Raw genomic sequence first — 20256 nt, forward strand, 5'->3', positions numbered from 1 at the left:
GTAGATTTACATAATAATCACACCCCTCTAATAACAAATAAATATACCGAAATTAGCCATGACTACCATAACATACAGGAATCTCAGACTGAACTACCGGGTCCTATTACATTGTATGTAATGCAGGTGCCAGGTTTTTTAACAAGGAAGAGAAATGTGTGGAATAAAGACATTTGTCTGGTTCTGCGGCAACAATTTTAACCTTTGGTGTTTTAAACTGTCCATCACGAGTCTAAGAACATTACAAGTGTGTAATAAATGTGTTACTTTTTTATAAAACAAAGCAACAATGCCAATCATACGCTATAGTTGTTTGCTGGCTGCACTTTGAATATGTAAAAATCACAGCAGTTCACTGCAGCATCACAGAACACTGCCTCTCTGATCCGCCCGTCCTCAACTGTCAGTTGAAGGGGAGAAGCGAGGCAGTGAGAGCTTGCATAACAAACCTGTAATCTGGAGAAGGTCAGAACAAGCACAATGTTTGAAACTCAGCACAATGCTGAAAACAGCGGAATCTGATATTTTTATTTTCACTGTGTCTCCGTGAACATATACAGAATATGCATGCATCATTAAACTCAAGGGTAAAAGAGTCATCCTCGAGGTGGTTCGTCAAACTTTTCATGAACTGCTAACAGGAATATAAAATAGTACATTTGTATGCTTCATCAATTGCCAGCTACTTGCCTGTGTACTGTGTCAATAAATGTTTCTGTGCTTTTGTTTGCGTGCGTGTGTTTGAGATTCCAGGAGGCCGGCAGACAATAAGTGGAAGTGTTCCTCATCCATTGCAGTGTTTAATTGGTCAAACAGACCAAAGTGAGCGAGGTCTTGTCGTCCCAACAACAAGGTATTGTGTTCCCTGAGCCTGAACGTGAGGAGGTCAACGTTTAACACCAACACACCACTCTGCAACAACAATTCAGCAGCTTCAACTACAGCTCATCATTAAAACCAAAAGGCGCGGAATTGTATTCTCAACCAAACCTCACAAACCGGCAATTACTGCTGAGCTACGATATAAAACAGTTAAATCCACACACTTATTTGCTTACTTCCGCAGAAAAAGCACATTCCACTCTAAGCAGTGCTGAAATGCTTTGCAACAGCAGATTAATTGCTATTTTAAAACCAGCAGTAGCAGAAGTATGAATGAAACCGTGTGCAGCAAGGTGTCTGTCGCCCAAGCAAAGCAAGTCCACCTGAGCAGGTAGATAAATGTGTGTATAGATGGATGTATGGATGGATCTATAGATGTATGTATGTATGTATAAGATGTATGTATGTATGTATGTATGTATGCATGCATGTATGGATGGATCTGTGTATGTATGGATGTATCTAAGAATGTATGTATGGCTTTGCCCTGCACAAACAGTAGGAGTAAAGCTGACATTAGACACCAACATCTAATCTCATCTCTGCACAAATCATGCATCTGTTTTTAGTACAAACAGGTGTAATACACAAAATTGTCTGTCATCACGACACATAAAACTTTTCCACAGTGAAATGAAGAGGAGAACTTTCCTCACAGGAACCGCAATACCTACAATACAAGCATACTCTAACTAACAGAGCAGAGACACACTAACACACATAACACACCGAGCTGCTCATGTGGGAAATTCTATTTTTACCATCAGGCAGGGCGAGGCTCTACCATACAGCACACAAAGTAGGGAAACTATAACAAGGGAGGGAGGGAGGAAAGGGGAGGGCTGTCAGGGAACAAAGCGGAAGTGTCCTTCCTCCTGATGACCTGCAACACAAAGTGTTCTCTGTGCACACACAGTGTGATGCAGCTGTAAACAACAGAGTACATTTCTCCCTCCATCACTGTGTGGAATTCATTCTGGCCCAAATACTTGCATTGATCACAACTGAAAAGTGATGTATGTATGTATGCACACGTATTTAAATATTTCTGCAGTCTATTGTCATTTTGTTTCTCAATGTTGCTTCTGTTTGTATTGTATACGCTATGCATAGACATTGCAAGTATTGCATGTCTATATGTCCTGGAAAAGGGATCTCTCTTCTCAAGGTTTCTTTCTATTTACCCATTTAAGGGTCTTTCTAAGAGTGCTTTTCTGACTCAAACGGAAGGTCTTTGAATAGAGTGGGGTCATATTTTGGACAGACTGTAAAGTCCTTTAGGGTCAATTTGGCATCTATTACTTTGAGCCTATATAGAGAACTGATTTGACATGCTCTTGCAGGCTTATCATTGAGAGGGTGGACATATTTATAAAGCTACTGTATAATGGCACACTAGGTCCAGGACAGTAATACAGATATTGACAATCAATGCGTAATGGGAATAGGAATCACGAGGGATGGATATGGTGCAGACAGAGGAAGGCAATTTATTTGTTGTAATTGCCTAGAGGTGACCTCCACCTCTATGAGCTAATATGGATATTTCAAATAGAAAATACTGGAACAGTTTGTAAATATTATGGAAGCCCATATTATGCTCAGACTGGTGTTTATGGAGACTACAACCCCAGTCCCACCACAGCCACTCACCTCCTCCAGAGCAGCCACTGTGTTCCTGCAGTGGGACATCCTGGTGGTGAAGTTAGAGGCAGTCGGCGATTTATAATCTTCATTTGTCTCTGCCACAAACTCTATAACTGTGATTTGGTCCGGCATGATTAATCCGTGTGATGGTTGTGAGAAGAGAAGAAGACACACTTTTTTGCAATTCCCCTTTGTAACACAGAAAGGTTTACAGTAGCAGCAGCGGCGATAGAGTCTCTGAGGGTCCCCGCGGGTAGTAAACCATCTCTGGGTGTGTTTATGTCATTCAGTTGTCTGCTCCCGACACAATCCAGTGCAGCGGTGTCGCACGCTGGCTCGAGGAGCTTCACCGTTGCCGCTCACGCACCGCGCCGCGCTCCAAGGTGATGGGGTCGGTTAAGTCCTTCCCGGCTCTCAAAACCACTACTCTCTTTGCATTCAGTTTCACCGATAGACGTGTGGTCACAGAAGAAAGTGGAGCTTCTTTCGACTCGAGTCTCTTAACCGCTCTCGGTGATCCAAAAACATTCGACCACGCGGGGTGAACAACTTCTTCCTCCTCGCCCGGGGAAACAACAACCAGCCGTTTCAACGGGAGCGCAAGACACTGACAAAGGTAGAGGAGGGGATTCAATGGACGTGTGACAGCCAATCAGGATCGCCCGCTGGTAATTGAGAGCCAATCAGGGTTCGTGGAGGGCGTGGTTTTGTGCTGCCTTCAAATGCTCCTCGTTTTCTATTGAAATTCACTTTGAAATGTATAGCGTTCAAGCCCTCAACTGCCTCCGCAATTAAGACATCATTCAAAGTGGTTTAAAGTTATGTGAAAAGTTGTTTAAATTTAGAAAACTACTAACACTAGTAGTTAATAATACTAGTTAGCAGTTTTTGTCAGCACCACAAAATTGTGTCAGCACTTGACATGTTGGTTAGCCTGTATTAGATTTAAACATTAAAAAAAACAAAAGACAAAATGGTAAACAAAAAAAATAATAATAGTAATAAAAGTAATAAAAACAATTTGGAAAACACATACTGAATTTTACTAAAAAGGTTTCTCATTCAGTGTTTACATTACTTTTCTGTAAACCCTGTGATTAAGTTTAGGTAGAGCTATGCACTTGCTCAACTTTCAGTTTGATGGTGCTAAAGTGGTTATGTTCATGTTGTACAACACTGCCTAACTGCATGTAAACTGTTTATAGTCTCAAACTATTGCAGTGCATGTAAACCAGTTTGTAACATTTCTTGACCACCCTCCTCTCTCATTGGTGTCCTATATCCATGTACATTTCATGAGTCTAGATTCAGATTGTCACTGGGGAAAACACCTGTGATTTCCTTTCATTTAGTTTGATGGTGCTAGCAGCAGCAGTAGGATACATATCCCAGGAGTAAATAGCAGCGCCTTTGTCTGTCGACAAATGGCATAATTGCCCCCATTACTATGTGCATTCAGAGCAATTTTGTTAAAAGAAAAGAGAGCCTGTTTTTGAGGCTCGCTATTGTTCCAGTCTATTTCCAAAATCAATCTGCGCAGACTAACTTTCTATATTTGGAAAAAGAGAATTAACAAAATTAAACTTATGTTATTCCTTAATTTTCCTAACGTTTCTGCTTGTGTCACACCAATGTTAAATTAACCATTTAAAAAAATCATGTATATGACAAATAAATAAGCAAACTGCTAAAAAAAGAAAAAAAAGAAAATAATTACAATGCATAAAATCTTAAGACCACACCTTCTTTCCTTTATGAATCACAATTCATTAACTCAAGTGTGTGACCAATATCCCAGATCTGTCTTGCACTCCTTTTTGGACCTTGATTGATCTATAGGGCGACAGGCAGTAGGTGATCTAAATATTTCCAACGGCACTCAAAAGCGGCATCTTGATTTCAGCACTAGTTTCTTTCTCAAGGTGGAGGCAGGAGAAGCAGCTGAAAATGATAGTGTAGAAGTGTGTATGTGTAAATACGTGTGATGTATGTTTTCTTTCTGTTATGTTAGGTGTGAATGGTACATATAGTGTTTGGCCTGTACAGTTCTCTGTATTGACAACTGTTTAATGAGATCAATAACTGTCTCTCCTTCATTAATCACTTAATGGGAATAACACGTATCAGAACAGAGGCCATCACAACACACGCCTAAACCATTGCCTTATCATGTCGCATAAACCGCTGCTGAATACTGTAACTAATGTATGTGTTTGTGTTATTTTTTGCATGTCAATAGATTTGTGTTAACATTCATCTAGACAGCTGAGTGGAGATCATTTTGAATGAGCCAAAATTTGTACCATCACAAAAAGCTGTAGCTACTGCATTATATGAGAACATGTTTAGTTGTTTTTTATGTGAATCAGCCAACCTTAGATTTTGAAAGGAAAAAAAAAATCCTGATGGGAAAAGGCAGAGGAGAAAGAAAGCTTTCTATCAATAGCCGCCATCTGATATGCGTGAAGATTCTCTCCCGTGCCTGAATTTTGTCAACGGGAGCTTGAAAAAACAGCTGCCTCTGCTCCCAGGAAGCGTGAGTTTTTCCTGGGCGTTGGAATGAAAACTCTGCTGATGCTTCCTAGTTCATTCAATCCCGGCAGGACGGCCAGTGGTATAAATAGTATCACAGCGGCCGAGGCCAAACCCTGGGCAGCTTTTAAATCACAAACTGGGCAGTGTTCACACATTCTTTCAGCTCTGCAGCGTCTCCTGGCAAGCTGCTAAATGAAGAGCCCGAGACCCGGACTGACCCTGACTGGCTCTCGGCCTCAACTCCCTTATGAAATGAACACACACACTCCCAGCGAACATCTGCTATCCAGAGACACAGCGGAATCAAACCCTTCTCTTCACCACTAACATGGCATTGTGTTTTCAGTAACATCTGCCTTTCTACATGCAGGCGTTATCCTTTCAATCAAGACCAAATCAGCCTTAACATATCTAAAAGATGTTCTGTTGCTGAAGATAAGCACTGGAACGCAAGGTGAACAGGCTTATCCAGCCAGTACAGTTTTTCATCAAGCATATTGTTCACATTTTACAGGCCCTGGAAAAGCACAACCATGCATTTCAATGAGCGATCATAAAAATGCAGCTCAAGGGAACATTGCTAAAATGTACTGTGTCATGTAACCTTCATATTAATAATCCATACTCTACTTCATTGTATTATTTAATCACCAAAGCCTCATAAAGTTCATATTTTTTAATTTTACAACTAAGCTGTCTGCAGATCGTCGATAAAAGATGCAAAAGCTGGAGCTTTCATCTGCGTTATTGAACAGAACATAAGCCTCATTCACCAGCAGCGACCGTCCTCAATATCGGCCTTGTTTGCATGCGAACAACTGAGAGCCTTGAGTGAGAAGTTGGAGTGGTAGTTTTGGGATTTGCTGTGGTCACGGCTGATTAGTGATTTAACGAGACAGCAAACTGAAAGTGTTATTATACACCGCTTTGATGCACAAAGTGCTATTTTCACTTTCCTTTCCTTTTTAACCAAAAGCCGATTTTGGTGAAACCAAATTCAACCAGACAGCTGCAGACAGAGCAATAACCGAAGCATGTGTCATACTATTCAGAGTCCCTCTTTGAAGATGTTCGTAATTTGCTTTGTGACCTTTAACCAGAACAGAACACAGTACAACAAACATCTCATATACCGATCTGAATGTTAGCAGGAACAGACAACATGTCATAGCAATGAAGGGGACTGATGTTTGAGCAGGAGTCACTTTTTCCTACTTGCGCTGCCATGACATCACGGTTGTGTAACAGGTGGGATAACCTCCCAATCCAGCCTCTTAATAGGTGGAATGAATGACTGCTTTGTTTTCGAATAATAAGCAACTAATGCTAACCGTTCTGCAGCTGGAACTTTCCAACACACAAATGGATGAAATGGCATGTCCTGGACAAAGCTCAGGTCCACGACTCAAACATTCCTCTCTCAGATTCATATAGATCGTAGATCACATTACTAACTGAATCTTACTTCATAGAAGAGCTTGCTACACAAATGAAGTTGCTGCACACTGGCCGGAGCTGAACAGGCAGTAAGGGACTCCTATGGGAGAGGGCTGAAGAGAAGAGGGGAGGGAAAGTGCAAAGGAACAAGGGGGGAGGGGAGCACTGAGGGCAGGGCAGTGAACTGTAACCAACTGAGTCTTTTCTCACAAACTCTGAGATGAAGCCCAATAATCAGTTCAGACCAAACTATTGGACCTTATTTGAATGGATACAGACAAGGCCTTAATAAGATGAAGCTAAAACAAATATCAGCAGATAATACAGAATTCAGTGTACCATCATCACCGAGTGTTAGGTCTTTGTAGTATTCATTCATAACTTTAACATTGACACTGTTCTGAGGGCATAAAATGGAAGAACAGATTTTCTACTAAATAACCCAGCATTATTTTCACGGCCAGCAGCATTTCCCACTACATTATTTTGTTACATAAAGAAAAAGTTTACATCCACTGTGTGGCATCGAAGACAAAACATATATTTTCCCCATGCAGTAACTACTATACATACTGTAGTAATTCAACAACAGTGGTACATTTTAAGTAATTCAGTCACAGACTCATATATTATTCTCAGGCCAAGTGAAAGCGTTGGATGAAATTAGACAATGTTCAATCAACAATAGAAATTCAATGGATGAGATTAAAAGTTGTTCTGTGCTGTGTGACTGACTGTAATCAGCACAGAACAACTGAACATGTATATATGAACAGAACACTACAATGTATGATTGATTGTCTTCATTTTCTCTTTCCTGAATAGCACACAAAGAAGGTAATCTGATCATTAAATTACTGTGAAACCCAACATAACTATCATCAGCGCTACATTAAACAAAGCAATGGGTTTTCCATTAATACAATCCAAATCTTAGCACTCCCAGACTCTTCGACCAGAGGAATTCTCTGGCTCACAGCTTTCATTTAACCTTGCCACGCTGAAGGACATCCAAACATAATAATGTTATGTGAAATAATTGCATGACATTTACACACAGCCCCCATCACACACTCCCATCTGAGTGATGGTCGCTAAGAGCCGGGGGGTCTGCAGCTGTTTTACTGTCATCATGAGGAGCGAGTGGCTTTTACAGTAATTATTGCTCATCCCAGGATTTGGCGTGAGGAGCCTGAACATGTCGAGTGTCCCTGCACTTCATTAGTCTCTGACAGGCCGTGTGTCAACCTGCCCCATCTTCCCTCGGTTTTCTCTTTACAATAACACACTTGATCAAGCATTTCACTTCTCATTTGCACCTTTCAGAAATCACCACATTGCACTCCATTTTACTTAGGGTCCACTGAGACCGTTGAGGACAAGGACACCTCCAGTGAGCTCTCACCTTCTCCTCAGAAAAAGGGGGGTGGCTTTTAATCTTCCCTTTGCTGTATATTGACAATCATCTCCTCTAGTCCCCAAGCAATGTAAACCACACAATATTAGTGGTGGTGCCACAGGACAAAAACACAAACACACAAATGTGATTATGATATCTGAAATCTCAACAATTCATTGCCTGTAGCTTTGTGCTGGGAATATACATCTGCTCATTATCACTACTGGGCATGGAGAAGGGAAACTCCTTGTGCCAAAGAATACGGATTGAAGATTACATTACATGCGTTTGGCAGATGCTTTTGTCCAAAATAACATATCATTTGGGCATTTAAACTCAATAACAGCAAATGTCATCAAAAGAATTAACCAAAAAATACACAATTACGAGTGTGCTGTCCAGTACAGGATCACCTAAAACATCACTCGCTCAATTTGAATGTGCAACACATCTCCTTTATCCCAGCATCAGTTTTTTAATGTAGACTAAATATTCATTCCCCATCTTCATTTCAGCCTAACAGCCACACAGTGCAGGTTCAGTGGCTCAGTGTTGGGATTTAGGAAGGACCAAATTACATAAGCTTTCTCAGACAACAATCGAAACCAATAACGACACTCTCTGTCGCTCCTGAGTCAAGTCACGGTGCGCAGCGCACACATTTAATTCAACCTCGGGGTCAACATAGCCTGGGCTGCAGGCTATGACTGAATCAGCACCTCTGCAGCACCTTGAATCCAAATCAGCCTTGATTGACAGTCCTACAAACTCCTCGAGCGATTGCGGAAATTTCCAGGGTTTGTTGCATCCCTTCTGACACCACAGGAGACAGGTGGAAAGCCTCGCCGGCATTTGAACCGGCTGTGTTAAAGAACAAGAGTGATGGTAGGATGAGAGAGTACCTTTGGATTCTGCTCTGTTTTGCCTCAATTAGACAATTAACTACACAATAATATATCTCGGTTCTCAAATAATTTAAAGTGTCTGCAGAGTTCAAAGAGAACGAGGAGTTGACTCTACAGTTTGGTGTACAGGACATAAAGTACAACTAGCATTGTGTGTGGAGGGATCCGCCAGTATCATCTTAGGAATGCTAATGGAGGGGCAGTGAGTTCTGTCTGTGTAACTCAATTAGTGTCTGTTCTTCCCGGAGTGAACAGTTCAGTCAGAGTCTGCCGAGTTGCTTACACATCCATCTTATTCATCTATCTTCCTGGCTGGATCAAATTTTAGCTGTATGGAAAAGCTAAGTTGGAAATTCAGAACTGCAGTATACAGCAGCAGAAGAAAACACAGAGAATCTGTCATGAGGCCGAAATGAAAGCATTTCTTATTTTCTGGGACTGATCAATACTCACGCCAGGGGAGACATTTTACAACTAAAAAATATCAATGCTGGATGACTTAATTAAGTTTATTAGGTTAACCCAAAGAGTATGAGACTGGAATCCACTGAATCTCTGTTAGTCATTGCCTTAATGGCCTATTGATTTCATTGGTAAACGTCACCTTGAATAAAAGATGATTTTGAACCCAATAGCTAATATCTTTTTCGCCCAATTCACAACATCATTTTAAACAATAGCTAGACATTATTGGAAATGATTTTGGTAAATATGCTTACACACACAACTTCTGTGAATCGGTAATGTGGTATTTTACTACTTAACAACTTTTTGGGCTTATATTGTTGTTTTAAGTGCACCTAAAACATGTCAGGAAAGAGGAGAGAGAGGGGATGAAACACAGCAAAGGGTCAAGGGTCAAGGGTCAAAGGTCAGGATTGACTGTGGCCACAGCCAAGGTCAGCTCTACCAGGTGAGCTAGAGGTCACCACTGCACTTTGATTTTTCCGCAAATTAAACAAACATCATCACTTAGTGAGCTTTAGAGGTGCAGATCTTTGTGCTAAGCTAAGATATTTAGCTGCTCACTGTGGTATCAATCCTCCCATTTAAGCTCGTCATTGAGCAAATATTAATAACAAAAACTAAAATCTGTCACTGCCTTAATGTCACTATATATGATTATCCGTATATATATATATATATATATATATATATATATATATATATATATATATATATATATATATATATATATATATATATAGTATTTGTTAATGATTATCAACACAAAAAAATACATTCAAATTTGAAGATAAAAAGTAAATGTGAAACAAGCCTCCTTAACTTCTGCTCCACTTTCTTTCTCTCCCCCTGAGGCCTCTAATGTGCGTCCACTTTGCATGCTGCCCTGGTTTGTGCAGACCTGCTTTGGTGCAGTGGCCATGGAGGGACTCTCATCTAATTCCAATTTGAGAAAAACAAAAAAAATATTGTCTGAATTTACCTGCGATGTTATTTTAACAAGTTTGTGTTTGTGTACTTGAATCGATGGAAATCAAGCTTTAAATCCTTTAAGATCTCTGTGATCTCTTTGGGAACCCAAACCTTTTTGAGAAGATATTTTCCTAAAGGCACCCTGAGAGGGATGGACCGGACTTATTAATTGAGAGAAGAGACCTTAGAAAAAATAAAAGTAAAAATAAAGCATTAAGACACATAGAAGAAGTACTGAAAGAGAGGAAAATGAATAGGTCCTCCGCCCTTCAGCTAACTGTGGGCAGAAAATGACACAATGAGCTGGGAGAGCTTATGTTTCTGCCACTGAAATAGATGGTGGTCACAGCTTTGACTCCACACTTTCCAAATGTTTTGTTGACGTGGGAAAAGGATGGGCGTGTGTGTTTCTCTGGTCACGTTGTGGATAGCATGTAACTGATGTGGGATCTTACCACTACAATCCTCCGCTCTGCTGGACGGCGCTGTAACACAAGCAACACACAGTAGCCAGCAATAATGTCAGGGGACCTTGGCTGACTCGTGTATTATTAATGGAGAGTAGTAGAAGCATATTTCTTGATTATTGCCCGGCACTCATTCACAGGATGCTTCAACTTTAACAAGAAGTCTTTCCACTGATATTCCCAGTTATTTGTAAATGAACAAGAGCATATTGATTGTCTTAACCAACAGCTCCTCCAGATTGTACTGCTGGACTATTTTGAGTGATGATGATAATGTGCTGGAATAGAAATCCCAATGGCATTGCAGAACCTTTAACACAGTCTGCTTGCTTTAAGGAAGCTTTCTCTGTCTGCAGGAATCACTACACAAAGATGGAAAGGGAGAGATGGGAGTGGAAACAAAGTGCATTACGAGTTATTCATAAGATGTTCAGGCCGAGGACTGTGTTTATTTCATCTCTACGGTAGTTTTATTTCAGGAAGCCCTGTCCACTGACCCCCCCCCAGACAAAAAGACACTTCCTGTCCGATCTGGAAGGGAAAAGGCTGTATTTCCCTGGAGGAGCAAACCGAGTGCACAACATGAACTATTGACTATATAAGGAGCTTATGGACTTTGTCACCACAATACAGATCAGCTATACAGACTGGATTATAAACAAATGTGAGTCATACCATGATGGGGAGGGTTTTTGGAAGGGAAAGGCGGCACAAGAAAAGGAAGAGAAATGTGAAGTTATCGCACATGTTTCCACTTGTGAGCAGCGTGGCGCTCACTATGAATAAGAGGGAACCTCCGGTAGCTCATCCACTCATTCACATGCCGCTTCAGCCTTTTAAAAAGATTAGCGGAGGCTTTGTCTCGCCCTGCACTTTCTCACCATCCCTTTCCTCTCCGAGCTCTTAAGGTGAGGTATTAGTCTGTGAGAGAGAGGCGGTGAGGACGGGGATGGGGTTTCCATGGCGACGCCAACTTAACGAACTGTGTCTCTCTCCGTGATTGTGGGTTTAATTGGATATCGTAGAGGGAGAACAAAAACACAGTAAAGTGGACTGACACAAATGCAATGAAGCTCTGTCTCCCAGCTGACTTGATGTCATACTCTTTCTCTCTTTGTGTAGTCGTGAATGATGAATGGGGATTATATAAGAGCTGTAGTACACAAGGAGCATGGTGAGCGTTTCAGAGAGCATGATGTTGTCCATTGAGGAAGAGAGAAGGGACCGCATGGCATGAAGAAATAACATACAATATCCATCACCCATAACATGCTTTCAAATCAAAGGTTCATTAATATTTAGGGATAATGATACTCACTGTGTGCATGTTATCTTTGGTTAACAGGGTTTTGCTCAGCCAGTTTTAATATTTCATGGAATCCTTTTGCAGTCAATATGATGTGCGGTCTCGTGGTTGTTGAACAATGTAATGTTTCCTTGCATGCAGACACAGATATATAGTCCACACACTCAAAATGTGCTGATTCAGGTTCATTAAGACTAGAATTGCCATTAAAGTGTTGGTGTGATGCACAACACAAGCTCTATTACTACTGGGAATGCTATGCAGCACTAAAAATGTATCATTTGACAAATAAAAAAAGCTAATGCTGCAAAAGCACATACTGATGATGAGAAAACATCCTCAGAGAGACACAAACTTGACTGTTAAATGAAAAACATAGATTGTCAAGCATAAGCGTGTGAGTTTTCAGTTTAGTGATGCCGAGCTATGAGCACTTTGTCTATCAGAGCTTTGAATATAGTTTTTGGGATTTGTATATTAAAAATAAGGCATAAAACATCCCTTTGTTTCACAAATATCATCAGACAGAGAAAAATATCACAACCACTAAACAAGGTCATGGTAAATCAACTTAAGATGACCTTTGCATCTCTGTGGGGAAACCCAGTGACAACACATGATGCTTAGAAACCACCCTATCAATACAATGTTGAGGTCACATGATATATTGTAGTGAATCTTGCACTGCATGCATAGGAATTGTTTTGGGTTTTGCGGTCGTGAGCATCATATTAGACAGTTAAGACTTTGTAACACCTGCCCTTTTCTGTTTAAAATATAATTCACTATCAATGGTAAGGAGTATGAAGGTCACAGAATTGTAATACTTTTTAAAATGAATTCATAAAGCTTATACTTTGTGGCCTCTTTACGAGCAGGAAGATCCTGAGTTAACACAAATTGAAGATCGCAGTCAGATGGTTTGTCTTCGGTGTGTCAGTGCTGCCCTCTATTGGCTGCAGAGCCTGACTGCAAACGGTCTTAAAATAAAACATAACTACATTATTTCAGTGATAAAAATCTCAGATTACAAAGTATGATCACAACTTCAGAGGAATAATGTAGTCTTCATGGTTAAACAATGCACCATAGAACAAGTTTAAACCTACTAAATATATAGTTTGTTGAATTTTGAATATGGCATAACATTATACTTTGCATTAACTTTAAATCCTGGATTCATGATAGTATTGGTTTCACAGGTTTTATTGAGGAAGTACCATATCTGGATTTACTAAACTATATCTCAGTGGGTGTCTGAGGGGAAACTAGTGTAAACCACTAGGTGGTGGTGAGACACAGTGAAGAATAAAACGCTGCATCACGGTAAACCTCTAGATGTTATTGTGTAGCAATATAGGCAACAGATAGCTTTCTGATTGATCACAATAATTCGATTTTCATCATTCATTTTAATTTTCATTGATATCACTCAATATCAAAAATCAAAGAAATGTGCCTCAAGGGGATTTAAACAATGATGCAGTTCAATCAGTAATATGCACGGTAGGTAATATCCTGGCTTTATTATTGTTTATTTTTATTCTTCTGTTTTACAAGGAAAGTCAAATTAAAAACACAAAGTACGTTCAAAATATTTTCAAGAATATATAGTGTAATTTTGACACAATACCCACCCTGTGGTGCAAGATTGTTCATTTCTTACTGACCCTAAATATTCTAGAAATGTTGTCTGATAAATGTGAGGTCCTCTCCAGAGTGTCATTGGATCAGATAAAAGGTGAGCTACTGCTCTCAGCTAAGGAAGGTCACGACCTGCAAATGTGTTAGTGACCGACATGTAACCTCAGGGACCAAAATATTATTTGGTGGGGGTTGGAACTACTCTACTCTGGCTGAAAAAAAAAAAAAATATATATATATATATTTGGGGTCAGGGCGCGGTGGCAGCAGGCCCAGCAGGCTGACCCAGGCTCCCCTCTCATCCATAAACATTTTCCAGCTTATTCTAGGGGATCTCAAGGCGTTCTCAGGCCAGCTGGGAGATATAATCCCTCCAGCTTGTCCTGGGTTTTCCCTGGGGTCTCCTATCAGTTGGATGTGCCCGGACAACCTCTAATTGGAGGCGTCCAGGAGGCATCCATCCTGATTATATATATATTGTTTTTTTAATTTTTTTATATCTAATTATCTGAGGGCTACTTAATTGATATAAATGTAGGATAGGACTATACACGCATTACGCTTCTGCATACCTTTTCAGTCATTTTTAGTGTATTAGATTGTATTCAGGCTTTGCCCATTGTATTGTATGTGATGACTGAATAAAACACACTACTACTACTACTCCTAATACTACTACTCCTAATACTACTACTACTAGTACTACTACTTCGACTACTACTACTAGTACAGTAGCCTTGTTCACAGTTTTACAGGAACAGCAATCTACAACTATATTATATAACTATATTATAGAATCAGTGTTAAGCATGTACACATCCAATGAATATGACTTATCTAAATGCACATGCACAGATAAAGACGATGACAAATAGGCAACGCCAAACAATCTTTTGACTACTCTAAACCATGTGAGACATCCACAAAATGTGAGAGTAACTGCACTCTTCATGTTTTAGTCTTATACAATAACTCATATAGTCAAGTCTAACCACAGTGTTCACACACAGCAGTGTTGTATCATTCTGTTGATTAAAGTGCCCACATTATGATGATGTGATTTTGTCAGAGGGGCGAAGACGCTGACAGCCGAGTTAGAACAGAACAGATTTGATGTTGAACAGTAACAGTGATGGTGGTGCAGTGGAAATATAAGGAAAGTAAAAAAAAGGGAAGCATAGATAAGAATAAACCAACTGTCTCTTCATTTTTGAACTGCTATTATTTATTGCCTTGTGATCAACACATGCTCACTCTTCCAACCTCCCTCCACCCCCCCACCCCCACACATATAACAGGTATATACATGTTTTATATAACTAGGTTGCCAATTAACCAGTAAATATAACCAAACTAAATACCAACAGAAACAACTCTGCACACAAAAATGACTTTGATTAAACTGTATGATTTGCCTACAATCCTTCTATTGCCTTGGCTTTTATTTTGACTCGTACTTCCGGGTCGCCTCTGATTGCTTTGTGTCTGTCCTCAAAAGAAAAACAAAAGAAGGATTTGCAAAAAACTAAATCTTCTTCCTATCGATCAGAAGGTACACGGACCAGATGCAGACACCGTTGTTTACTTTTAACAGCCATCAATGGTCTGATTGTAGTCGTTTCCTCAAATGAATCCTCCCAAATGGACCCCTTACGTCACACATTTTTCTACTTCATGTGTGGAATGCTCTTCATGTGAGAGGGGTGGGGCGTGGCCGCACGCAGTTTAGTTTGGTTCAAATTCAATTTGCCATGAAGATTGTAACTCAAAACCACCTGGCATTTACAAAGTGGGATTGGCTGATAGAATTCCTTTCCTTCTAAGATAGGTCAAAATAGATGGTTGTATGCTTAACGGAGGGTTGGGCCGTCATACTCTCCACCCACATTATCACCATTTTTATTCTTGTCAAAGAGACACTGCTACCAAGATAGTTCACGTTCTACTCCACTACGATATTCACAATTGTCTCAAACATCGATGAGTAGACATACAATAAGTTACGCCCTATTTTATTCTATATATTTATTTACATTTAAAACGTACGTAAAAAATACCACTCAAGCTCACAACATAAACGCCCGTTAAATTATTTACACACCTTTTAGAACGAGAAATTGAAAACGAGAATTTGAGGATTTAAAAAGTAGAACTTTTGATCAGAAGCTGAACACCTAAATAGTCCCCGCCCGTGTTAATTTAAATACAAATATACAAAACGTGTGAGGCTCTCTCCCCAGCTCCAAGCTAAAATACGACATCCTGTGTTCCGAACTGACGTCAGACGGAAGAGAAAGTGGTCGAGCAGGGACTATCTCGTCGTGGTTTTGTACTCTCTGTTGGATGTGCGCTGTGGATGACAACCGTCCAGCCCGTCGCAACAACAGCAGCAGCAGCATCAGTGTCTCTATCATCACGAACGCCGAGGGGAGTGAAGCGAACCGGGGGAAGGAGAGAGAGTGTGAGAGTAAGAGAGAGAGAGAGAGGGAGAGAGAGAAAGGATTTACGGACACCGACCGAGCATGGCTACCCAAACGACTGCATCATGCACTGGATCCACTCTGTTGCAGCCAATCAGCGAAATTATCAATCTCCCCGTTGACCAGGTATGTATTTTTGGAAAGAGCTACATGTTGATACACGAACCTACTGAGTTAATGATACATTTTGACACAGCACCTCCTCCATTGTCGTTAGCTAGCACGAGCGCATACGACGTTAGCAGAGGCTGGTGATGCGCAGCGCTATTCTCCCCTACCGTTAGCCGAGCCTCCACACATTGCGGATTGACTGGAAACGAGAGCGCACAATCCCCGTTAGTGTTTCCACCATCAGCTAGCTCCCATGTCAGGCTACACCACAGCTAATGCCTTTTGTCTCTTCCCATCGATGCCCGGAGCCTAATCCAGTGGTGCTCCAACTGGCCTCCGAGAACCGTCGGAGAGCCCTTTGATCTGCTTTACATCAGATCACCGCTATAATCTGGATTAACCAGTTTAATGTATCCTAACAGTCATTTGAAGTTAGCCCTGTAATAGCGTGTAAGTAACGGTTAGGCCGCAATGACCACTGTTATCCCCATAGCTAGGAAGCAAACCGCACAATAATCTAGTTGTATGTAAACTGACCACAAGCCATGCTCATTTGTAACGGCAGTCTTTTTACATTTTCAAGCAGCGCTCTAATGGGTTGGGCAACCGCTGGAGGTGAGATTAGTCTGGATCATGGGATTATATTAGCTACTTATAGTTTTCTCATGTGGAATTCATTGTACTATTTGTGCAAAAGTTTGAATTTGCAAATAGGTTTTTCACAGACACCACACCTAAACCACAGCATGTGCGTGTATGCGAAAAGGGCATTTCCATATCAATGGTTTCATCGTTCACCCGAGCCAGTGGTGGAGTGTGGGAGCGTCTCGTCATGTCAGCACAGATCAGGGTTGGTTTGACGAGGCTTCTACGAGAAATGCAAATGCAGACTGCCACTGGGGCTCGTCTGAGGAAAGATTGAAATGTCCCATGTTAACAATTGTAGTTTCCCCCAAATACATGTGATTTTACTCGTGTTAATATGGTGGAATATCAAGTTTCCCTTCATTTAATGTCCTTGTACCTACAATATGTTAGCCACATACTAACATATATTGTTTTTTCTTGTCAGTACATGTGAAAGTATGGAATTCAATTTAAGTTATGCTCTCCTGTTTAATGTGAACAGCGGTCAGTCCAGTCATGTTCCTCAATTGCCAACATCAGTAGGAGTAGCAATTTCTTGTAAAGAGCCAGAATAGATTATTTTGTTCTACTTTTGCTGGCATTGTTTTTCTGTGTATCTTCGCCCTGAGTCATCAGTTGCAGAATCACTTGATCGCTTTACTCTTTTTCTTATCAGCATGAGGTCACATGCAGATGAGCCTACTTCTTTCATCTGCCAGGATTTCTTCCATGTAAGGCTCATGACTCATTCCTCTCTTCCCACTGGGCTTCAGCAAAGCCTTGTAGTACACACCTGAGATCAGAAAGGGGTCTGGTGGGAGGTTTCTATTGTAAACTGTGATAGTGAAAGTTTGAATGTGAAGTCAAGAAAAAAGTGTCAGAAGTTCACAAGTCTTGCAAACCCTTTTTACGGGAATATTTTAGATGTAAAAATATGAATTAAAAAAATGTGCCAATGAACTGTGTGAACCCAGGTGAACTTGTGCACAATGCACACAGTGACTAGCCTCTTAATTGCTTATCTTGTGTGTGGTTCAAAGAACAAACCCATCCGACCATCTTTCGTTTTTCCATCCGACCTGCATCCGTACACCGGAATGTTTTATTGTGTGTCATACAAAGCCCTCAAGCCCATGTTAGGAATGTCTCTCGGCGAAGACAAACTTTTGAAAGTGACATGCTCTGCATTCTCTCATAAACACATTCTCTAAACTTGGCACAGAGATCAAGTGCATTCATTGCAGTGCCTCCAGAAAGGAAAACAACCCCATAGCGTTAAATATATGTATACTTATTACAATGGTTTTAATAATGTAATGTTTGTGACACTAGGTTGAAAAAAAACATTCTTTAAAAGTATTCTCTAAAAATGTTTTGATTAAGCTACTGCATCTGCAGAGCATATCTCTTTCTAACTCCAGACAGTGACATAATTAGCATGAGGCTACCCCACAGTTTCTCAATGCTACGTTAGCTACAGAATAGTTTTTAGCTTAATTGCTGATTCTGATCATTTGCGTGAGTCTGGAACCACAATTATCAATCGTAACAATCATTTTTACACGTTCTACAACGTGTTTTATGTCTTGGCACTCGTCATACCCGTTACCTTAGTTTCAAAGCACAGAAAGTCTAGCAACTGTCGAGCAGCAAACGAGGAGTCATCCACTGTGTCTTTTTTTTTAATTGCAATATAAATATTGACTCTCAGAGATACTCTCCTGGCTGTTGTGCTTAGTAGTTTCTCCACATTTGAATGAATACTGGCTGAGTAAGAGAAAGTGGCATTGTACGAACAAGAAGCACAGTACAATCACGAGACACGCGGCTTTGTTGAGCAGGTGTCACCCTCGTGTCGATGTGGTTTGTTAGCTTCCTGCCAACTGGGTTCCCTACGGTGCCAGAGCCGCTGTCAACACCACAGAAATCAATAGAGCCACTCTGATACTGTATGATCAGTGTGGCCCACTGACACTGACACCCCTCTTTATGGAGCTGCTACAGTGTGTGGCAGCTCACTGTATGTTGGACTGTATGTATCCCATGGGAGAGACAGGCCTGCGCACTGGCCTGTGTCAGAGCTATAATAGGAGCTGTGAAATGTGAACTGACATTTTACTTCTCTCTTGCTCTTCTTCTCTCCCTTCCTTTCTTTCTTCCTTCCTCTCCCTCTCTCTTTCTCTTTCTCTCTTGCTCTCTCGCTCTCTCTCTCTCTCTTCATCTCACACACACACATGCACACACAGCCACAGCCGGTCTCCTCTTAGTATCATGCCGTTACTACTTTGACGAAGTCCTCCTGCATTTTTGTGCACCTACACAAACACTATGTTCACCCGCTCCAGCTCAGGGGTTCTGGTACAAAAAATGTGATGTATGTGCTCAAATTACACATCCTGATCCCAAGCTGTGTCTGCCCCAGATTTGGTTGCATTGCGCTCTTTTCATCTGCTTGTCATGAACCTTGTGGAATGAAGGCCATGTACAGGATGAAATGCTGCTCTTAGCCTTGAAGACATTACCCTGACAGTGTTCATGAAGAATATCCTTGACATTTTACTGCCTCGTATCTAGCCTCCTCCCACCCGCCCCCCCGTCTCTAGCTTAAACACCCACTTGTTCAGCTACTTCTGTAGCCATCTCCACTGGCCTCGCAAAAGATACTTTCTTTTAGTTCTCTTTAAGCTCATACTGCTGTTTATTTTTTTTAACTACAGATACATGGTAGTTGGTGCTGATCTCAATCCCTTCAGGATTTAGAATCCTATTATTACACATTGACACAATTAAGCAGAGCTGCCTTGCAGATTAGCTATTTTCAGGGGCAGCTTGTGAGTCGGGTCCAATTTCTTGGGTGGAACATTTACTGTCACTGTCGAGGATGCATGTTAAAATCGCACCGGTATGCTTTTCATACTGACGTAATTTGTGCTGTGCTGCAAGGTTTGATTCCCCGTCTCCGCCCCCTCTTCAATAAAACATCCAACAGGTCATGCCATCATAAAGCATGCTATTGAGTTTCAGACTGAAAATTGGAAACAAGTTGACTCATACAGCCTCTTTCCTTGCAGTCATCAAGTGTTTGCTGGTTCCAACCCATGTGCTATTTTTTGACCGAAAACCAGAAAGTACCCTGCTTGATGAAAACGATCCCTCTGTACTTTATTTAATAATTCAAAATAAGGTTTGAAGACTAGACTAGGTTTGCAACATTTTTCTCTTTAATGGGAACATCGACGTTTAGCTATTTCTTCATAATTGATCTTGTACGGTTGGTTTCCTCTGTGAAGGGACTTTTGTAACTCATTTGTAGCATCAGCTGTGAAGTCCTGCCACAACTGCAGCTGTTTCAATAAGCAGCAGCTAGGCTCCGGTCCAA

General features: G+C 40.9%; 2 protein-coding genes across 4 annotated transcripts in view; one reads left to right on the forward strand and one right to left on the reverse strand.

Moving 5' to 3' along the window:
* asap2a (ArfGAP with SH3 domain, ankyrin repeat and PH domain 2a) overlaps positions 1-3116 on the reverse strand; it is a 47367-nt gene extending 44251 nt beyond the window's left edge. For both annotated transcript variants that reach the window (XM_068580609.1, XM_068580608.1), the window contains exon 1: positions 2536-3116. In XM_068580609.1, the coding sequence (XP_068436710.1) occupies positions 2536-2661 (126 nt within the window). In that variant the 5' untranslated portion in view covers positions 2662-3116. The remainder of the gene's footprint in view (positions 1-2535) is intronic.
* A 12853-nt stretch (positions 3117-15969) lies between these two features.
* Positions 15970-20256, forward strand: part of mboat2a (membrane bound O-acyltransferase domain containing 2a) — a 38895-nt gene continuing 34608 nt past the window's right edge. Inside the window, exons 1-2 of one of the 2 annotated variants that reach the window (XM_068580474.1) lie at positions 15970-16095; positions 16134-16265. In XM_068580474.1, coding sequence (XP_068436575.1) covers positions 16003-16095; positions 16134-16265 — 225 coding nt within the window. In that variant the 5' untranslated portion in view covers positions 15970-16002. Of the gene's footprint in view, positions 16266-20256 lie in introns of both variants that reach the window. The other variant, XM_068580473.1, reaches the window with a different exon arrangement.

This window comes from Clinocottus analis, unplaced genomic scaffold (genome assembly GCF_023055335.1).
Source record: "Clinocottus analis isolate CAN_PGR_092001 unplaced genomic scaffold, fCliAna1.0.p SCAF_17, whole genome shotgun sequence".
NCBI classification, from domain to species: domain Eukaryota; kingdom Metazoa; phylum Chordata; class Actinopteri; order Perciformes; family Cottidae; genus Clinocottus; species Clinocottus analis.